The sequence below is a fragment of the Onychomys torridus genome, chromosome 22 (genome assembly GCF_903995425.1).
Source record: "Onychomys torridus chromosome 22, mOncTor1.1, whole genome shotgun sequence".
In the NCBI taxonomy this organism is placed as follows: domain Eukaryota; kingdom Metazoa; phylum Chordata; class Mammalia; order Rodentia; family Cricetidae; genus Onychomys; species Onychomys torridus.
In genome coordinates, this window is record NC_050464.1 from 28,844,285 (window position 1) to 28,861,591 (window position 17,307).

Here is a 17,307-nt window from a genome sequence, read left to right on the forward strand (position 1 = left end):
TGTGCCATGCAGAGTTGAGACAACTTCCAGGAGTCGATTCTCTCTCTGCCTCCACCATGTGGGTGCTGGAGATGGAACTCAGGGCACCAGACTTGGCAGCAAGCACCTTTGCCTGCTAAGCATTACCAGCCCCTCTTTTGGCTTTTTGAGAAAGGGTCTTTCTATGTAGCCCAGGATAGCTTCAAACTCTTGGCAGTCCTCCTGCCTCAGGCTCACCACACCCAGACTGACTTTTTTTCTTGCTCTTATTTATTCACTAAGCAGTGTAGCACACTTTTTACCTAGTACGGACATTGTGCTTGGGGGTCATAGGGGCCTAGAGGGGACTGAGCACAGGCTATGCCGTGTGGGCTCTATGCAAGTGTTTAGAGAAGAGACAGGGGCAGTGGGAGTTCTGGATCTGATGCATCTGGGTCCCATCCCCTGAGGAGGCCGAGGGCCTGTCTTGTGTCTGCCCTTCCACCTGAGTCACGGGGAGCTGCGCTGCATTTTTCAGTGCTGATAGTCACTGCTAGAATGGCTGTCTGTCCATCTGTCCACACTTCCCACTCCAGAGGGAGTTTGGGTCATTTCAGTTTTACTTTCTTTCTTTATTTTTTTATTGTTATTTTTTATTGATTGATTGATTGTTTTTTGAGACAGGGTTTCTCTGTGTAGTCGTGGCTGTCCTGGAACTAACTTTGTAGACCAGGCTGGGCTCGAACTCACTGCCCGGCTTACTTTATTTTTTCGAGCCATCACAAGAGTAGCAATGGATCAGAGTGGGGTGGGGGGCTGCCCACATGTCATGCTAGATGACTTGGATCACTGTTTTGCTTTTCAAATAAAAGGGATGAGGAAGCCAGGAGTGGTGGCACACGCCTTTAATCCCAGCACTCGGGAGGCAGAGGCAGGTGGAGCTCTGTGAGTTCAAGGCCAGCCTGGTCTATAAAGGGAGTCCCAGGATGGCCAGAGCTACACAGAGAGACCCTGTCTCAAAACAACAACAAAAAGTTCTTACTGTACAAGTGTGAGGAGCAGAGTTTGAGTCCCCAGAAGCTATAAATGTTGAGTGGATGTGGCAGCCTGCCTGTAATTCCAGCCTCACATGGCAGAGGATCCCCAGAACAAGCCAGCTATTGAGACTAGCCCCATGGGCAGGCTCAGGGTTCAATGGAGAGCTGCTACCTCAGTGCATGAGGTGGAGAGCAATAAAGGAAGACTCTTGACATCAGTCTTGAGCTCTACACACATGCACACGTACCACACACACATACCACATACATATCACACACACATGCACATATACACACACACATACCACATACATACCACACACACATGCACACATACCACACACACATACCACATACATACCACATACATATCACACACACATGCACATATACCACACACACATAACACATACATACCACACACACATGCACACATACATACCACACACACATGCACACCTACCACACACACATACCACATACATATCACACACACATGCACATATACACACACACATACCACATACATACCACACACACATGCACACATACCACACACACATACCACATACATATCACACACACACACATGCGCATAGACCACACACACATGCATACATACATATCACACACACATGCACACATACCACACACATGTGCACACATACCACACACACATGCACACATACCACACACGAACATACACACTAAGTAAGTGTAATTTAAAATTTTCTTTAGAAGAAGGAAAAAATTGGGACTGGAGAGATGGCTCAGAGGTTAAGAGCACTGACTGCTCTTCCAGAGGTCTTGAGTTCAATTCCCAGCACCCACATGGTGGCTTGCAACCATCTGTAGTGGGATCTGGTGCCCTCTTCTGACATGCAGAGCACTCATACATAAACTATAAATAAATTTTTAAAAATTAAAAGGAAAAAGTTGATCCAGTGCGGACATATAAACAGGCGTTCACACTATGTACTAGACAATACCATCTGTCCAGGAGAATCCTTCACAGTAAGGGTGTGTGTGTGTGTGTGTGTGTGTGTGTGTGTGTGTGTGTGTGATGTGTGCACATGCTCGTGTGAACAAATGTGCTCGATTGGACATGTGTGCATTAACAGGGCTGGAACCCAGGGCATCATGTTACATAAGTGATGTACCACTGAGCAAGCGAGCCAAGCTCTAGTCTCTGTGGCGGGACCCCACAGGCCGGGAAGTCTCCCTGCATTAAACATGTAAGCAGAGCTGGGTGGCAGGTGGGAGGTGTCCCAGGATGTGACACACTGGCTGCAGCCCCTCACAGCTGCAGGAGTGAGTGGCTCCGGATTTCGCAGACAGTAGCAGCCCTCAGCTCTGCCGCGTGGTGAGTGTGCCGAGGAAGCGTTTTGTGGGCTTTCTCACTTCCTGATGACTAAAGACACCAAGCCCCATTTATATGCTTATTAATCCTCTGGCTTTCCTCTGGGGAGTGCTGTCTCCATACTTGACGATTTTTAAATTATCAAAAGCACAGAACCGAAGTGCCACCCTCCAGCCGTGATTCAGTGATTTTTCTCATATTGTAGTGATTTCTTTCCTTTTTTCATTCGTGTGTGTGTGTTTGTGTATGTATGCATGTTTGTATGTATGGCATACATGTGTGTACATGTGCATGCACACGTGTGAGGGTGCATGTGGATTCCTAGAATCACCCTAGCTCACTCTTTGACCTCATAATTTGAGGCAGAATCTCTCAGTCAAACCCTGAGCTCATGGATGCTGCTGGTGTCACTAGCCAGCTCTTGGGATCAGGCCTCTGCCTTCTGAAGCTGGAGTTAGAGGGAGGCCTTCGTGTCCACCCAGCACCAGTATGGGTTTGGGGATCTGGACTTGGGTCCTGCAGTCTGTGCAGCCAGCTCGTTAACCACTGAGATACCCCGCCCCCAGCCCTCAGTGCATTTTATAATGAAGACATGAGAGTTCCCCATCTCACCTTTCCAGTTCTAGCTCAGGGTTGTTCAGTGAATTCTTTGCCAGTTTATTTCCTGTCTTTATGGAAAGGTGTCAGTATTTAAGGGCACAAATAAAATAAAAACACAAAAAATATGTATTACGGCATCAATCGTCTATTTAACCAATCCCCAGCTTATGAGCAGCTAGGTTGTTCTCAGCCATTCGCTTCACAATATTACAATATGCTCCCTATTGTTTATGTTGTATGTTGGGGGGGTGCACACATGACCATGCGTTTATGTTGTGTGTGTTGGGGGGCAGGGTGCACACATGGTCATGCTATGCATGTGGAGATCAGGACAAGTAGCAGAAGTGGATTCTCCTCCTCTATGTGGGTCCTGGGGCCATCCCAGCAGCCCCTACTGCTCTTTTTGTGAATCAGATTCCTAACCCAGATCACAGGCCACACTGTCTTTGAACTGCTCCCCTAGAAGGGAGAGGAGAGTCTGCTGTGGATGCTGGACACTGATCACAGCTCTCCAGAGGCTCAGACAGTAGGGCTCTCAGGATTTCAAGGCCTGCCTGAGCTACATATTGAGTTCTAGGCTAGCCTGGATGCCAGAGTAAGACCTTGCCCCCCCCCCAAAAAAAAAGGGTGTGTGTGTGTAGAAGAAGGACGACTGCCAGGGAGGTGGTCTGTGGTCTCTGCCCTCCCCTCCCCCTCCCTGCACCTGGCAAAGTCACAGAGCTGTGTCCCTCCCCCTTCTCTGTAGTCAGGGGACTTGGCCTAGCTCAGAGCAACAAGATCTGCTGGCTCCAGGCTGTCGTTCTGGGAGGCCTGAGGTCTAGGAGGGTCGGGGTACAGAGGCCCCCACTGGGAAGGAAGAGGCAGCTGAGTGCAGCCAGCATGTAGATCAGGTTTCGGACCGACCAGAGACTCCTGGCTGGCGTCAGCTGGGGGTAGGGGGCGGGCTGCCAGTGACAGCTGGTGGCTTCGCGGCCAGACCCTCCTAGCCAGCTTGTTCTCCCCTCCCCCCCCAGATCTCTCTGGTGAGCCAGGAGCCCGTGCTGTTCGCCCGCTCCATCACAGACAACATTGCCTATGGCCTGCCCACCGTGCCCTTCGAGATGGTGGTGGAGGCTGCACAGAAGGCCAACGCCCACGGCTTCATCATGGAGCTGCAGGATGGGTACAGCACAGGTACCACCATGATGGGACTCCGACTTAGGGACTGCCGACCACCCGGGCCCCATCATTTCATTTTCCTCCATCAACGTGGACTTCACGTCACAGACACACGAGCATGGCAGTTACGCGTGCGCCACCATTTTTTTTTTTTTTTCTTAAACAAATAGCTGGGCACGGTGGTGCAGGGAGACTGCAGATTTACCAACTGTGTGTGCACGTGCACGTGTGTGATGTTGCTAGGGCCACTTAAAGATTGATTTTGTGTGAAGGACAACTTGCAGGAGTCAGTCCTCTCCTTCCACCGTGGGTCCCGGGATCGAACTCACTGTCCAGCTGTGCAGCAAGTTCCTTGACCTGCTACAACATCTTCCAGCCTTTTCTTGGATTTTCTGACATGGTCTTACTGTGTAGCCCAGGCCGGCCTTGAGTCCGTATTACCCCAGTTTCCCAGAGTGCAGGAATTACAACCGTCCAGCACACCATCACACCCAGTCTTTTATGTCTTTATTCTGCCCTTTTCTAGACAAAGCTAAGCCCTTTAATTATGTGCCTGGCTTTTGTCCTTGGCACAAGTAGTGACCTTTCATATTGGTGCAAGGACCTGTCCCAGCCCACCCCGTCCCGCCTCACCCCTTCTTTCCTGCCTAGGTGTGGGCCTTTATACTGATTGACTGGCTCAGTTTCCTATTGACAGACATTTGAGTTGTTTTTATTAATACTTGTCCTGGTAATGCTATCAATCACACTCAACACCTGCCTCTGGTCCTCTGTGAGGGAGACCTGACCTGTAGGGACATTCCTTGAAGCAGGCTTGCACACTGTGACACTCAGTCTCTATGCAGCAGTGTGTCAGGGCAGCACATCACAGCGGAATTACCTAGTGCGCATTCTAGAAGACTGTTCCATGTCAGCCACTTGAATAGCGCAGGGCACTGTCATACTTTCAGGCATCTATCTGGTGCACGTGGGTGTGGGCATGCAGGGATGTGTGGCATCTCGTCCTGAGGGGCCCTCTGTGGGTGGTCCCAGCTGGGGACCCTCAGAAATGTCTGCACAGCTGGTGCCCAGGTGACAGAAGCCTCCTAACAACTCACCCTGTGCTACCTCCTCCGTGCAGAGACTGGGGAGAAAGGAGCCCAGCTGTCAGGTGGCCAGAAGCAGCGGGTGGCCATGGCTCGGGCCCTAGTGCGGAACCCACCTGTGCTCATCCTGGACGAAGCCACTAGTGCTCTGGATGCAGAGAGTGAATACCTGGTAAGCAGAGGTTACAGGGCTGCTGGAGGGAGGTCGTGGCAGGGGGCCAGGCTGAGAGCTGGTTCTCCCAGGACCTGAAAGGGAAGCAGGGAATTCTGGGCATGGACACTTTGGGCCCAGCTGTAAGCAGAGACAAAATAAAACCCCAGTGTCAGGCCAGAGGATCTGATCGGAAGCACCACCCTGCGATGTATTTCCGCGTTCCTTCCCTCCCTCCCTCCCCTCTACCTTTCATGGCTTTTGTTTGGCAGCGCAGGGCTCAAACCCCAAGGCCTTGCACAAATGTCCCACCCTGCAACTTACAACATGGCTTTAAACTGCTCTTCCCATTTTTTGTTTTTTGGTCCCTCCCCCCCATGGTTTTGCAAGACAGGGTTTCTCTATGCCACCCTGGCTGTCCTGGAACTCACTCTGTAGACCAGGCTGGCCTTGAACTCAGAGAGTTCTGGGATTAGAGGTGTGCACCACCATTCCTGGCTGCTCTTCCCTTCTAAGCCTAGCTTTCAGTGGTATAACATAGCTGTCACCTCAGTGGGATAATACATAGTTTATTCTGAATCCAAAGAAGTGGCTGGGGCCCAGGAACACAGACAGACTCAGGGGCTCCCCGCTCTATGATCCAGCATGGAAGCAGGTTCCAGTTTCATGGCGTTTTATAGTAACACTAAAACAAAAAAGGTCACAGATCAAGACACTTTTCAAATCCGTTGGTGGAAACCATCAGAGGCAGTTCCAGGGAAGTGGTCACAAGTCTTATTTCCTGTCTGTTGACACACTCAGCTTTGGGTTGGGGGGAGCCAGGGTTGGCTAAATTAATCCATTCCAAAAGGGCTTTATCTGTCAGTCACAGCTTGTTAAGTCTGACCCAGAGGTGGGCAAAGAATGACCCTTAGGGTTTGAAACTAGCCTGAAATATCTCCACAGTTCTCAGGAGGCACACTGACTTCCGGAATTTCTCGTTCACAGTTCCTTGTTGACTAAGTGGCATTTTGTGCCTGTGGGAGCCACACATTAGCAAATTTTATAACATCCCTCACTGCTAGGAGGTCGGATCTGGTGTAGATGAGTTGAGGTGATAATCAGGACAGTCTTAGGGAGAGAGGAATAGCTGGTGAGGCCATAGAGGAAGACACTCCTCCATCATTGAGCCTGCTGCATTTGATAACATTTATATGTGGCATATAGTTGGATTTATATTAAAATAAGCAGGAATGCCCACAACGGAGGAGACATTTTAGACAGCCAAAATTACCTATTGTTTAAAAAACCAGATCGGCCATGTCCCTGTACTTATAGTTATTGGTAATGTGAACTGTCTCCTTAGATCTTTTAGCTCTAGCTTTCCCTTTGGTCCCTTGATGGTGTAGCTATCCCCTCACATCGGACAGCTGACTGGGAAGGGTGGTTCCGACCTGTGGACCCTGACCTGGCCTGCTTCAGTTTAGTACCATTTTACCATGTTTAGTCTGGAAAGGTAAACAGAAAATCACATCATAAAGAAATGGGCTGATAGCCGGGCGGTGGTGGCACACGCCTGTATTCCCGGCACTCGGGAGGCAGAGGCAGGTGGATCTCTGTGAGTTCGAGGCCAGCTTGGGCTACCAAGTGAGTTCCAGGAAAGGTGCAAAGCTACACAGAGAAACCCTGTCTCAAAAAACCAAAAAAAAAAAAAAAAAAAAAAAAAAAAAAGAAAGAAAGAAAGAAAGAAATGGACTAACAGTACAGGTCCCCTTGATCTCCTGGAGCTCAGGCCTCTTAGGACTTGGGGAGTCAGCGTTCACACACCCATGGGGTCCTTTTACTTTAGTGGCAGAAGTGGAAGTGGGAATCTGGGGGAAAATCACTATAGTATCATCCATTTCCTTTTCATTACCAAAATACAAGTATTGTTTAAATTAGTCTCAGCTAACTGTACTGTGGGACAGTTTAGACACTGATTTAATCAAGAGACCTTAGCACTTTAGGGGTAACCTCCGTGAAAGGTTAGAGGGTGTGTGTGTGTGTGTGTAAGTGAGTGTGCTATAAAAATTAACCCAAGTCTTTGGGTGTCTCTAGCTGGAGTAAATAGAGTTCAAGGTACTTTGTAAACATCTGAGCATGTGATAGGGCCCTTTACAGTGCTTAGATCACTGTTTCTACTGATGTTAAATGATTGGACTTTGAGTCATGTCCTGGCTGGCCTCAAACTTCTGGAGAGTCACCAGGCAAACACCCCTGCCACCTGGCTACAATTTTTCTTAATAGGAAAATGTTTACTTTGGATGTAAGAATTCTGATCTAAAATATCAGTACATTGGAGGGACTTTTTAAAAAGGAGGTTTAAAATAAATTTTTGTCGATTTAAAAACAAGGTTGTTTTTTTTTTTTAAAACCAAATTATATTGAATAATGAGAAAATATTTGTTGCAAAGACAGTGAAAACATTTGAATCTTTTAAACATAAAAACTAATTTTAGGTTGAGGATTTAGCTCAGTGGTAGAGCACTTGCCTAGTAAGTGCAAGGCCCTGGGTTCGATCCTCAGCTCCACATACAAAACAAAACAAAACAAAACTAATTTTAGAGCCGGGCAGTGGTGGCGCACGCCTTTAATCCCAGCACTTGGGAGGCGGAGCCAGGCAGATCTCTGTGAGTTTGAGGCCAGCCTGGGCTACCAAGTGAGTCCCAGGAAAGGCGCAAAGCTACACAGAGAAACCCTGTCTCGGGAAAAAACAAAAACAAAAAAAACCCCTAATTTTAGAGTTGGGGATTTAGCTCAGTGGTAGAGTGCTTGCCTACGAAGTGCAAGGCCCTGGGTTTGGTCCTCAGCTAAAAAAAAAAAAAAAAAAAGTGTTAAAAAACTAATTTTAAGTAAGGTAAGGAGGGGCTCTGGATAAGCAAGCAACCAGTCATAAAAACAGAAGGACAGTCCCCTCATTTGTAACTTCATTAAAACAAAGATTAGTATTTTATCACCTAGTTATTCCTACATGACAATCCTAAATATCGTAAATGATTTAAAAAGTTTCATTATAGCCGGGCTGTGGTGACGCACGCCTTTAATCCCAGCACTCAGGAGGCAGAGGCAGGCGGATCCCTGTGAGTTTGAGGCCAGCCTGGGCTACAGAGCGAGTTCTGTCTTGAAAAACAAAAATGTCTAATTATAAGAGGATTTAAGAAACATAAAAATCAAGAAATGTTGAGTTTCTTGGGACACTGACTGTCAGCAGAGTTGGGGGCATTGTGAGAGACTGTCACCTCAGGTTCTAGAGCAGAGTGAGACTCCAGACAGTCTCCCTCCTCAGGGACAATGAGTCTTAGGGGGTCGTCCATTCTTTCAGTTGCCGGGTCATCTGGGTTTTTGTTTGTTTGTTTGTTTAATTTACTTTTATGTGCATTGATGTTTTGCCTGCATGTTTGTTTGTATGAGAGTGTCAGATGTTGGAATTATAAACAAGTGTGAACTACCATGTGGGTACTGGGAATTGAACCAGGTCCTCTAGAAGAGCAGCCAGTGCTCTTTTTGTTTTGTTTTTTTTCCGGAAACAGGGTTTCTCTGTAGCTTTGCACCTGTCCTGGATCTCGCTCTGTAGACCAGGCTGGCCTCGAACTCACAGAGATCCACCTGCCTCTGCCTCCCGAGTGCCGGGATTACAGGCGTGTGCCACCACGGCTCAGCTTTGAACCAATCTTTATATTACCTTATAAAGTAATTTCATATCCAAACTTATTTTTTCTCTACCCTCCCTTTGACCAAAAAAATACACCTCATCCTATGACTTTTATCACTTAAAAAAATTGACAGTTTTGTTTTTGCCATTATTATTTCTGAAGCAAAATAGTTAGACACTGATTCTTACCCTACAGACCAGACTAATCTTCGACTCAGAGATCCTCCTGCCTCCACCTCCCGAGTGCTGGGATAGAAGGTGTGCACCACCACCCATGACTAAAAAGCTGTTTTGTTTTGTTTTGTTTTGTTTTGTTTTGTTTTGCTTTGCTTTGTTTTGTTTTGGTGATAGGGTTTCTCTGTGTAGCTTTGCACCTTCTCTGGAACTCATTTTGGAGACCAGGCTGGCCTCGAACTCACAGAGATCCGCCTGCCTCTGCCTCCCGAGTGCTGGGATTAAAGGCATGCGCCACCACCGCCCGGCTAGAAAGCATTTTTAACGAGATAATTTTAAATAAAAACCTGGGAGGCTGTATATAAAACACAGAAAAAATAGATAGTGTATCTAACAGTTATTAATAGTCTGTTTTTCCTTCACAGTAAGTATGTAAATATTTTGTCTTTAAAAATAAAAACATGAACTCAGGAGACAGAGGCAGGTGAATCTGTGAATTCAAGGCCAGCCTGGTCTACAGAGTGAGTTCCAGAACAGCTAGGGCTGTTAAACAGAGAAACCCTGTCTTGAACAAACAAACCAAACCAAACCATGAATAACTGTGCCAAATATATCAGTAGGCGATAACACACTAAGAATGTCCACTATAACCTCCTAGATGTCTTTATAAGTCTTACAGGTTCTTTTTTGTAATTACCATTTTTTTGCCTTTGGATGTTCTAAGTATCTTTAAACTTGGTCAAGATGTGGACCTTGAAAACCCTGGTCACTTGTTTTAAAGATGCAGGAGTGGTCCAGGATATCCGTAAATGCTGCACTTGTATAAAGCACAGATGCGCCATCCTCCATCTCTGTCTTTGGCAGCAAGAGTTGAGTATGCAGAGGACAGTTCCCCCAGGGACTCTGCACTCTGTAGCAGGATAACCATCTCTGAAAATGAATTTATGCCAGGATTGAGACAGGGCCAAGGATGACCAAAACTGTATAATCATATAGATCTTGTTTGTTTTAAATTTAATTTTAATTTTAAAACTCATGTTCATTGTTTTTTTAATTTAATTTTAATTTTAAAACTCATGTTTATTGTCCCCAAGAAAAATCTAGTACCATGGGCCACCTCCACCTGTTTTCCCAAGTGTTACATTGATTAAATATCTCTCTGTCCTTTGCCATTTAATTGACATTCTGAACATGTAGCCAAGTGTTTTTCTTTTAGCTAGTTGGAGTTGGGATTTTTTTCCCCTTAAAGTTGTAGTACTACATGGACCAAAAGGAAGCTGGAGGATGGAGATGGAAGCCTGCCTTTCCGAGAGGACCCAGGTTTAATTCCCAGCACTCAGGTGGCTGTGAACCTCCATATGTGACCCCAGTTCCAGGGGATCCAACACCCTCTTCTGGTCTCTGAGGGTCCCAGGTACACACATGGTGCACATACATACATACAGCCAAAACATTCATACACTTAAATTTTTAAATTAAAAAAATGAAACTGGTCCAGTTTAACATTTTCAGTTTACATGAGGATTTAAATGTCTATCAAATCTTTAAATGTATCACCAAAATACCCACAGTTAGGAATGCGTATTTTAATTATGTGTGCCAAAAATAAATGAACACACAATAAAAGTTTTGCTTTATACAGACATATGGAAACAGTTCACACACACACACACATACACACTACAGTTACATGAAAATTACACAATTACATAAAGTGGGTGCACCCATTTTAAAAAGGTAGGGAGGCTCAGTGATTAAGAGTATGTGGCCCACTAGGTGGTGGCGGTGGCACACGCCTTTGTTCCCAGCACTCGGGAGGCAGAGCCAGGTGGATCTCTGTGACTTCGAGGCCAGCCTGGGCTACCAAGTGAGTCCCAGGAAAGGCACAAAACTACACAGAGAAACCCTGTCTCGGAAAAAAAAAAAGTGTGTGGCTCTTACAGAGGACCAGAGCTCGGTTTCCAGCACCCACATCAGAGCTTACGACCACCTGTAACTCCAGTTCCAGAGGATCCGATGCCTTCTTCTGGATTCCATATAAATAACTTAAAAAAAAACAAACAAACAAAACTTTAAAAGTGGGTTGTAGTGGGGCATACCTTTAACCCCAGGAGGCAGGCAGATCTCTAAGTTCAAAGCCAGCCTGATCAACAGCATGAGTTCCAGAACAGCTAGGGAAACCCTGTCTCAAAAATAAATAGATAGATAGATAGATAGATAGGTAGGTAGATAGATAGATAAATAAAAATAATTTTTTTTAAAGTAGCAAAATGGAAGAAAGGCTTAGTGGTATAAAGATGAAAAGGTAAGGTTGATTGTGGAGACTTCATATGACTTCCTCTTTCAAGAGCTTACATAGCTGAGTGAGAGGGAGGGGATGCCCCACTGGTGAACGTGTGTGTGTGTGTGTGTGTGTGTGTGTGTGTGTGTGTGTGTGTCTGTCTGTCTGTCTGTCTGTCTAAGAGAAAAATGAAGAACCGTTTTGGGCTCAGGCGTCATCCGGCCCAGTGGCAGTCCTTACCTGGGACAAGCCGCAGCAACACAGGACTGAGCCTGCGTCCTAACCCAGCATTTCTCATTACCGACGCTCAGGTGCCTGCTTCTCCTCAGGTGTCCCTAAAGGGCCTGGGATCAGAAATGCTTCTGTGCAGTGTAAAGTTTAAACACAGGCAGCAGCTGAGTTTTGTTGATTTCTCTCTTGCGTGCCAGGGAACTTAGGAAAGGCTAAGTGGGTCTCTAGCCAGAAAAAAAAGGAGCCCCAGGTAAGGGCCAGGCATGCTGGCCGGGTGGGCAGCCGAGCCACAGACAGGAACACTCACCATGGCTTCAAGGCATGCCCCCTGTAGCCCAGGGAGCTCCCCTGAGCTTTAGGGACCACAGCTCAGACCAAACAGATCTGGGGCTTCAACACTGAAAAGAACTTTAGGTGGGCTGGTAGAATAAAGATTTTGTTTTTTCAGACAGGGTTTCTCTGTAGCTTTGGAGTCTGTCCTGGAACTCGCTTTGTAGACCAGGCTGGCCTCGAACTCACAGAGATCCAGCTGGCTCTGCCTCCTGAGTGTGTGCCCTACCACCGCCCGGCTGAATAAAGATATTTTCACATAGGCTTAAACCCAGGGCTTAAAGGAAATCTGCCTGAGGAGAAACCGTAAGACACACCCCAGGGTCTTAACCAGGATACAGGGGACTTCACCAGTAGGGATTTTAACACAACACGGATTCCCCTTTTTCTCTCTAACTTTATCTTTGAAACAGGCTGTAATGTTTACCTCTGGTAAAGGGTTTTCCACTGTCAGTTCTCTTACTTCCTCGATATTTAAAAATGTTACCCTATTTGACTTGTGTGTGTGTATTGCCTTCATGTATGTATGCGTACCAGTGCAGGCCTGGTTCTCACAGAGGTCAGAGGAGGGCGTTGGACCCCTGGGAACTAGAGTGGTTGTGATCCACTGTGTGGTGCTGGGCATCCAGCGATGGCCCTGCAAAAGCACCAGATGCTCGAGTCCCTAAGCCATCTCTCCAGCCCTAACATTGGTTTTTAATGTGGCCTTTAACTCACAGGTCATATTACTAATTTTTGTAAGTTACCACTTTTATAGTTTCTTTTCCTTTCTGAGATGATTTTGTGTTCCAAATAAAGCAGGCTGCCCCTTCATGATTAACAGTTTTGGAATGTCAGATGTTCCTCCTCGAGGGGATCATGAAGCCAAGTTATATGTAGTTAATCTCCCATATTTTCAAATATTTCCAATTTCAAAGTCTATACTCATTGCATAAAGCATCACACCATACATACTTTATTCCCAAACACTACTCTTTCTTGGAAAACTTTTTCCCACCTTTTCTTTCCTCTGAAAAATTGCAAGAGCCAGAGGTGGTGGCGCACGCCTTTAATCCCAGCACTCAGGAGGCAGAAGCAGGTGGATCTCTGTGAGTTCGAGCCTGGTCTACAGAGCGAGTTCCAGGACAGCCAAGGCTGTGCAAAGAAACCCTGTCTCAAAAAACAGCAAAATTTGCAAGCCTCTCTCAGCCAGCTAGGAATAGCAGTGTGTGTTTTTGTACCAATCTGGGGACAGACAGTCCCGTCTTTCACCTGAGGCTAGCTTTTCCACTGGCTCTGCAGTTACATTTCCATAAGTGTGAGAATCAAAACCCTGGGTGATTATATATGTCTTCCCAACTGAGTCAGTCATGTTTCTTCTGACCCAGAAATGGAGTATGTCTGCTGGGTTGGACCAGGAGCTGAGAAAAGGTCTCCGCTCAGGGCAGCGAGGCTGCAGGAGGCAGAGGCCACGGAACAGAATTGGGTGCTTAAGGAGAGTCAGGGGACAAAGTCAAGTATCACAAAGAAAACCAAACACTGAAAACAAGTCAGGCAGCATCCAAATACCTTTAAAAAACCAAACCCAGTACCTAGATGAAAATGCTCCACAGCAAATAATACCAACACCATCAAACACGTAGAAGCAAAACCCAGTCAGAAAGGGGTCTGCCACAGGAGCTTGGATAACCAGCCCAGACCAACAAATGCCATGGGCCCAAGCAAGGGAGGCTTGAGAGTGCCCCAAAGAACCCCCACCATCCACCTGAGGAGATAAAATGCCAGAAGGCTTAGACTCAGTGGGTCCCTACCGGTACCTCACTTCCAACCAGGTTACTCTTCTGGTAAAAAGTGGATGGTTCTTGGATCCCACACTGGGTACCATAAATAAACACGGCTCTCACCTCAAAGGAAGTTAGTTTATCCTGGAGCCAATATGAAGGACCTCAGCCTTGGCGCATAGAGCTGCACATGGAAGCCCTTCCATGAAGCTTTTGTTAACAGAGAAAGTCCCAAGTCAAAACACTTTTCAAATTCATTGGTGGAAACATCAGAGAGATGGGTTATAGCCAAGAGTTGTCCCAACTTCGCTTTGAGTTGCAGGATGTTAGATCTGACACAGAGGTAGGCAAAGAATGGCAATTTCGGGGGCTAAAGCTAGCCCAAGTCTCTGGACTGTCAACATTCCAACTCCCCCCAGCTCACTGCAGCTGCAATCAGACAGACAGCCTTTGGCGACACAGCTTCTTCCCTGGAACCCTCATTCAGTGGCCATGTCCTTCCATCCCACCAAACATCAGTCTGCTCTCCGCACAGATGGTGACCGGCCGGGTCCCAAGCACTGTTCTAGACACTGGAGTTACAGAGATAGACTGACCAAACAAGACCTCTGTCCCCATGGCATTTCCAGGCTCATAGGACAGACAGGTCACAAACATGGAAATAGCCTGGGCCTCCCTGTGGCTTGTGCTACAGAGAAAAACTGTCAATCATCAATGCCGCTGATGGGATGGGCAGCCATTCTCCAGCACGCGCACATCTGGGCTTCCGTGAATGCCTTGAAGCTAGAGACAGCAGAGCCCCCTTTGTCTGGTGCAGAGGTACCAGGCATTTAAAGGGACGGCGAGGAGGGAAGAGGGGACAGGACTGAGGCAGAATGGCAGAGGCTGTCAGTGTGGGCATACAGCACGCCCTGTGTCCAGCAGCAGTGATAAGTTATTGTGACTTCCCTCGGAGGATGGTGACAGCACTCTCCATCTCTGTGATCACGTTCTGGAACAATGGCTCTCAGGTCCTTGAGAGACATCTGTGGTTATAGGCGCGAAACGTATTTCACAAGAGCAATGGAGGGGCCCATGCGTTGAGTCCTTGTGAGTAAATGTACACAGGCGGGGCCTGTGGCAGGTACTGACTCAGATAGGAAATGCATACGCCAGCCAATGCTGGACGTTCTCAGGAGGGCACCCGAGGGTCACTGTGCATAAGGAGCCCTCTGCAGCATAGTGGCACGGTGGGGGTTGCACTCTGTGGCACTTGCTGTGAGAGCCAGGTTGTGAGTCACCTCTTAGCTGAGACCTGAAAGCAAAGGAGCCAGCTGAGGGGGTTCTGAGGAGCAAGGGAGCCAGGGAATTCACAGCCCCAGGTCAGCAGTGGCGGAGAGAAAACAGTACTCACGATGAAGCTTACCAGCCAGTTCCCACAGGTTGTCCTCTGACCGCCACACATGTTCACGTGTTCGGTGTCATGCGCACACAGACTAAGCATGCTGTCCTGTGTGTAAGGGGAATGGATGGGGCCAGCAGGAAAGCTGGTGTACCACAAGTGGGAAGTAAAGGGAAGAGATTGACAGGTGTGGCAGCCTCAGGGCTTGCTGAGGAACCTGCTTTTGCTGGCCTGGGCCTTGAGGCTAAAGGGTATTATCTCCAGGCACCCAGTTATGTTACTTAGCACCTGGGCTGTCTGAATTAGAACCCCAGGAATTGGGTTCTATCTCAGCCCTCATTTTACAAGCCAAGAACTGGATGTCCGATGGCAGCAGGGGGTAAGTGTAGGCAGAGCTGGGGTCCCGGGAGGGTGGGGAGTTGGATGCTGCGCAGCCCCTGAGCCTCTTTGTCCCCTGTCCCCTGCAGATCCAGCAGGCCATCCACGGCAATCTGCAGCGACACACAGTGCTGATCATTGCACACCGGCTGAGCACCGTAGAGCGGGCGCACCTCATTGTGGTGCTAGACAAAGGCCGTGTGGTGCAGCAGGGCACGCACCAGCAGCTACTGGCCCAGGGCGGCCTCTATGCCAAGCTGGTGCAGCGCCAGATGCTGGGGCTCCAGCACCCCTCGGACTACACAGCTGGCCACAAGGAGCCACCGAGCGGCGAACACAAAGCCTGACAGCCTGACACTGGGCCCCTCCCGGGGCCGCGGCACTGGAGGCGACCTGCCAAGTCCTACTCCTGCTTCTTGCATCTTGCCTCTTTCCACCTGCTCCCCCAGGCACCCGCTGGCTGCCATGGGCAGCCCCCCCTTCTACCGGCTCCCTTCTCGGCCCCTCCGGGCCTGCCAAGGCAGAGCAGCCTTTTTAAACCAAGGTTTTTACTGCTCGGTTCGACGCACTCCAGTCAACTCCTAGATTTCCAAACCACTTCTTTTTGGGACTGGCAGTGAGCAAGCTCACTCAAGATGTTCTCAAGACTTCTGAGCCAGGAGTGCATGGCCCTTTCTCACCGCCTGGAGGATGACAGGGAGAGAACTAGGCGGCACCCTTTGCCCCTCCGGAGAAGCGGCTCCCCTGTCCCCTAGGGGGACACAAGGGTTGGCTTTCCAACCTTTCCAGTCTCCCTGCTCTGAGTCACGCCAGGGGTGGGCAGGAGAGTGGGAGGGGGCTGACTGTCCCCCCCCCCCTGCCAATCAAAGCCAGTGTCACTGTGAACCACCAGGAACCTCAGAAGAGGAGGGGCTGGCCAGGCCTGGTGGGCCTCGGGGTGCCCCAGCCCTATCCCCAGCACTTGAGCTCTTCATCCTTTGCCCTGGCTGGTACCCTCCCTCACGTCCACCCCTGCTACTGCGGAGGACCCTTGCTTGTGAGATACGTTCTCAGATTGGTGGAAGGAGGCCCAGGCGATGCCCAGGGTCTGGCTTTGTCCTGGGTTCGAGATTTAGGGAGAAGTGGGTCAATAAAGTGTACTACCTCTGACTTCTACCCTGGTAGGTTTTCCTGGGATCCGGCTCCCCTCTGGGCCCCGCACAGCGCAGACAGCTGCAGCAGCCGGCCGTTTGGTGCTGTGTCTCGAAGGCCCCGTCTGTGCTCTTCACATCCCTAGGAACTGAGCAGGTGTGTGTCAACTCTCTCCATGGGGCCATGCAGTAAAGCTAAGGCCAGCTGACACTACCTGTTTCTGTCCATCAAGGTGAGGGCCTCCCCCAGCCACCCAGTCTGAGGTAGAGAACACTTACTGTCCAGGGGCCTTGATCTGGTTCAAGAATTAAAGGGTAGGACCTGCTTACCCCAAATTTGTGGACCAATCAGCCTCCCTGTCTTTGTTCAAACTGACCAACCCTAAATTAGGGGAGGAAAACCCCACCTTGAACTTGACACGCTGGTCCACAGGCGGGGGGCCCCCACTCGCAGGTGAGGAGGGCAGGGAGGCCATCTTGGAATTGTACCATCTTTGTTACCTAGTCATGACTGCCAACCCATCTGTCTGCCCACCAGGGACTCTAACTTCTTGTTCCTCAACCCTGCACTGTGGGAAGAGAGCCCTGGGCCTAGGAAGGGCCTGTGGGTCACTCAGCTTCAG

General features: G+C 48.6%; 1 protein-coding gene across 2 annotated transcripts in view; it reads left to right on the forward strand.

Annotated features, from left to right (window-relative positions):
* The window catches only part of Abcb9 (ATP binding cassette subfamily B member 9), a 37,324-nt gene extending 20,621 nt beyond the window's left edge, over positions 1-16,703 (forward strand). For both annotated transcript variants that reach the window (XM_036171910.1, XM_036171911.1), the window contains 3 exons: positions 3,969-4,128; positions 5,234-5,370; positions 15,644-16,703. In XM_036171910.1, coding sequence (XP_036027803.1) covers positions 3,969-4,128; positions 5,234-5,370; positions 15,644-15,901 — 555 coding nt within the window. In that variant the 3' untranslated portion in view covers positions 15,902-16,703. The remainder of the gene's footprint in view (positions 1-3,968; positions 4,129-5,233; positions 5,371-15,643) is intronic.
* The last annotated feature ends 604 nt before the right edge of the window (positions 16,704-17,307 follow it).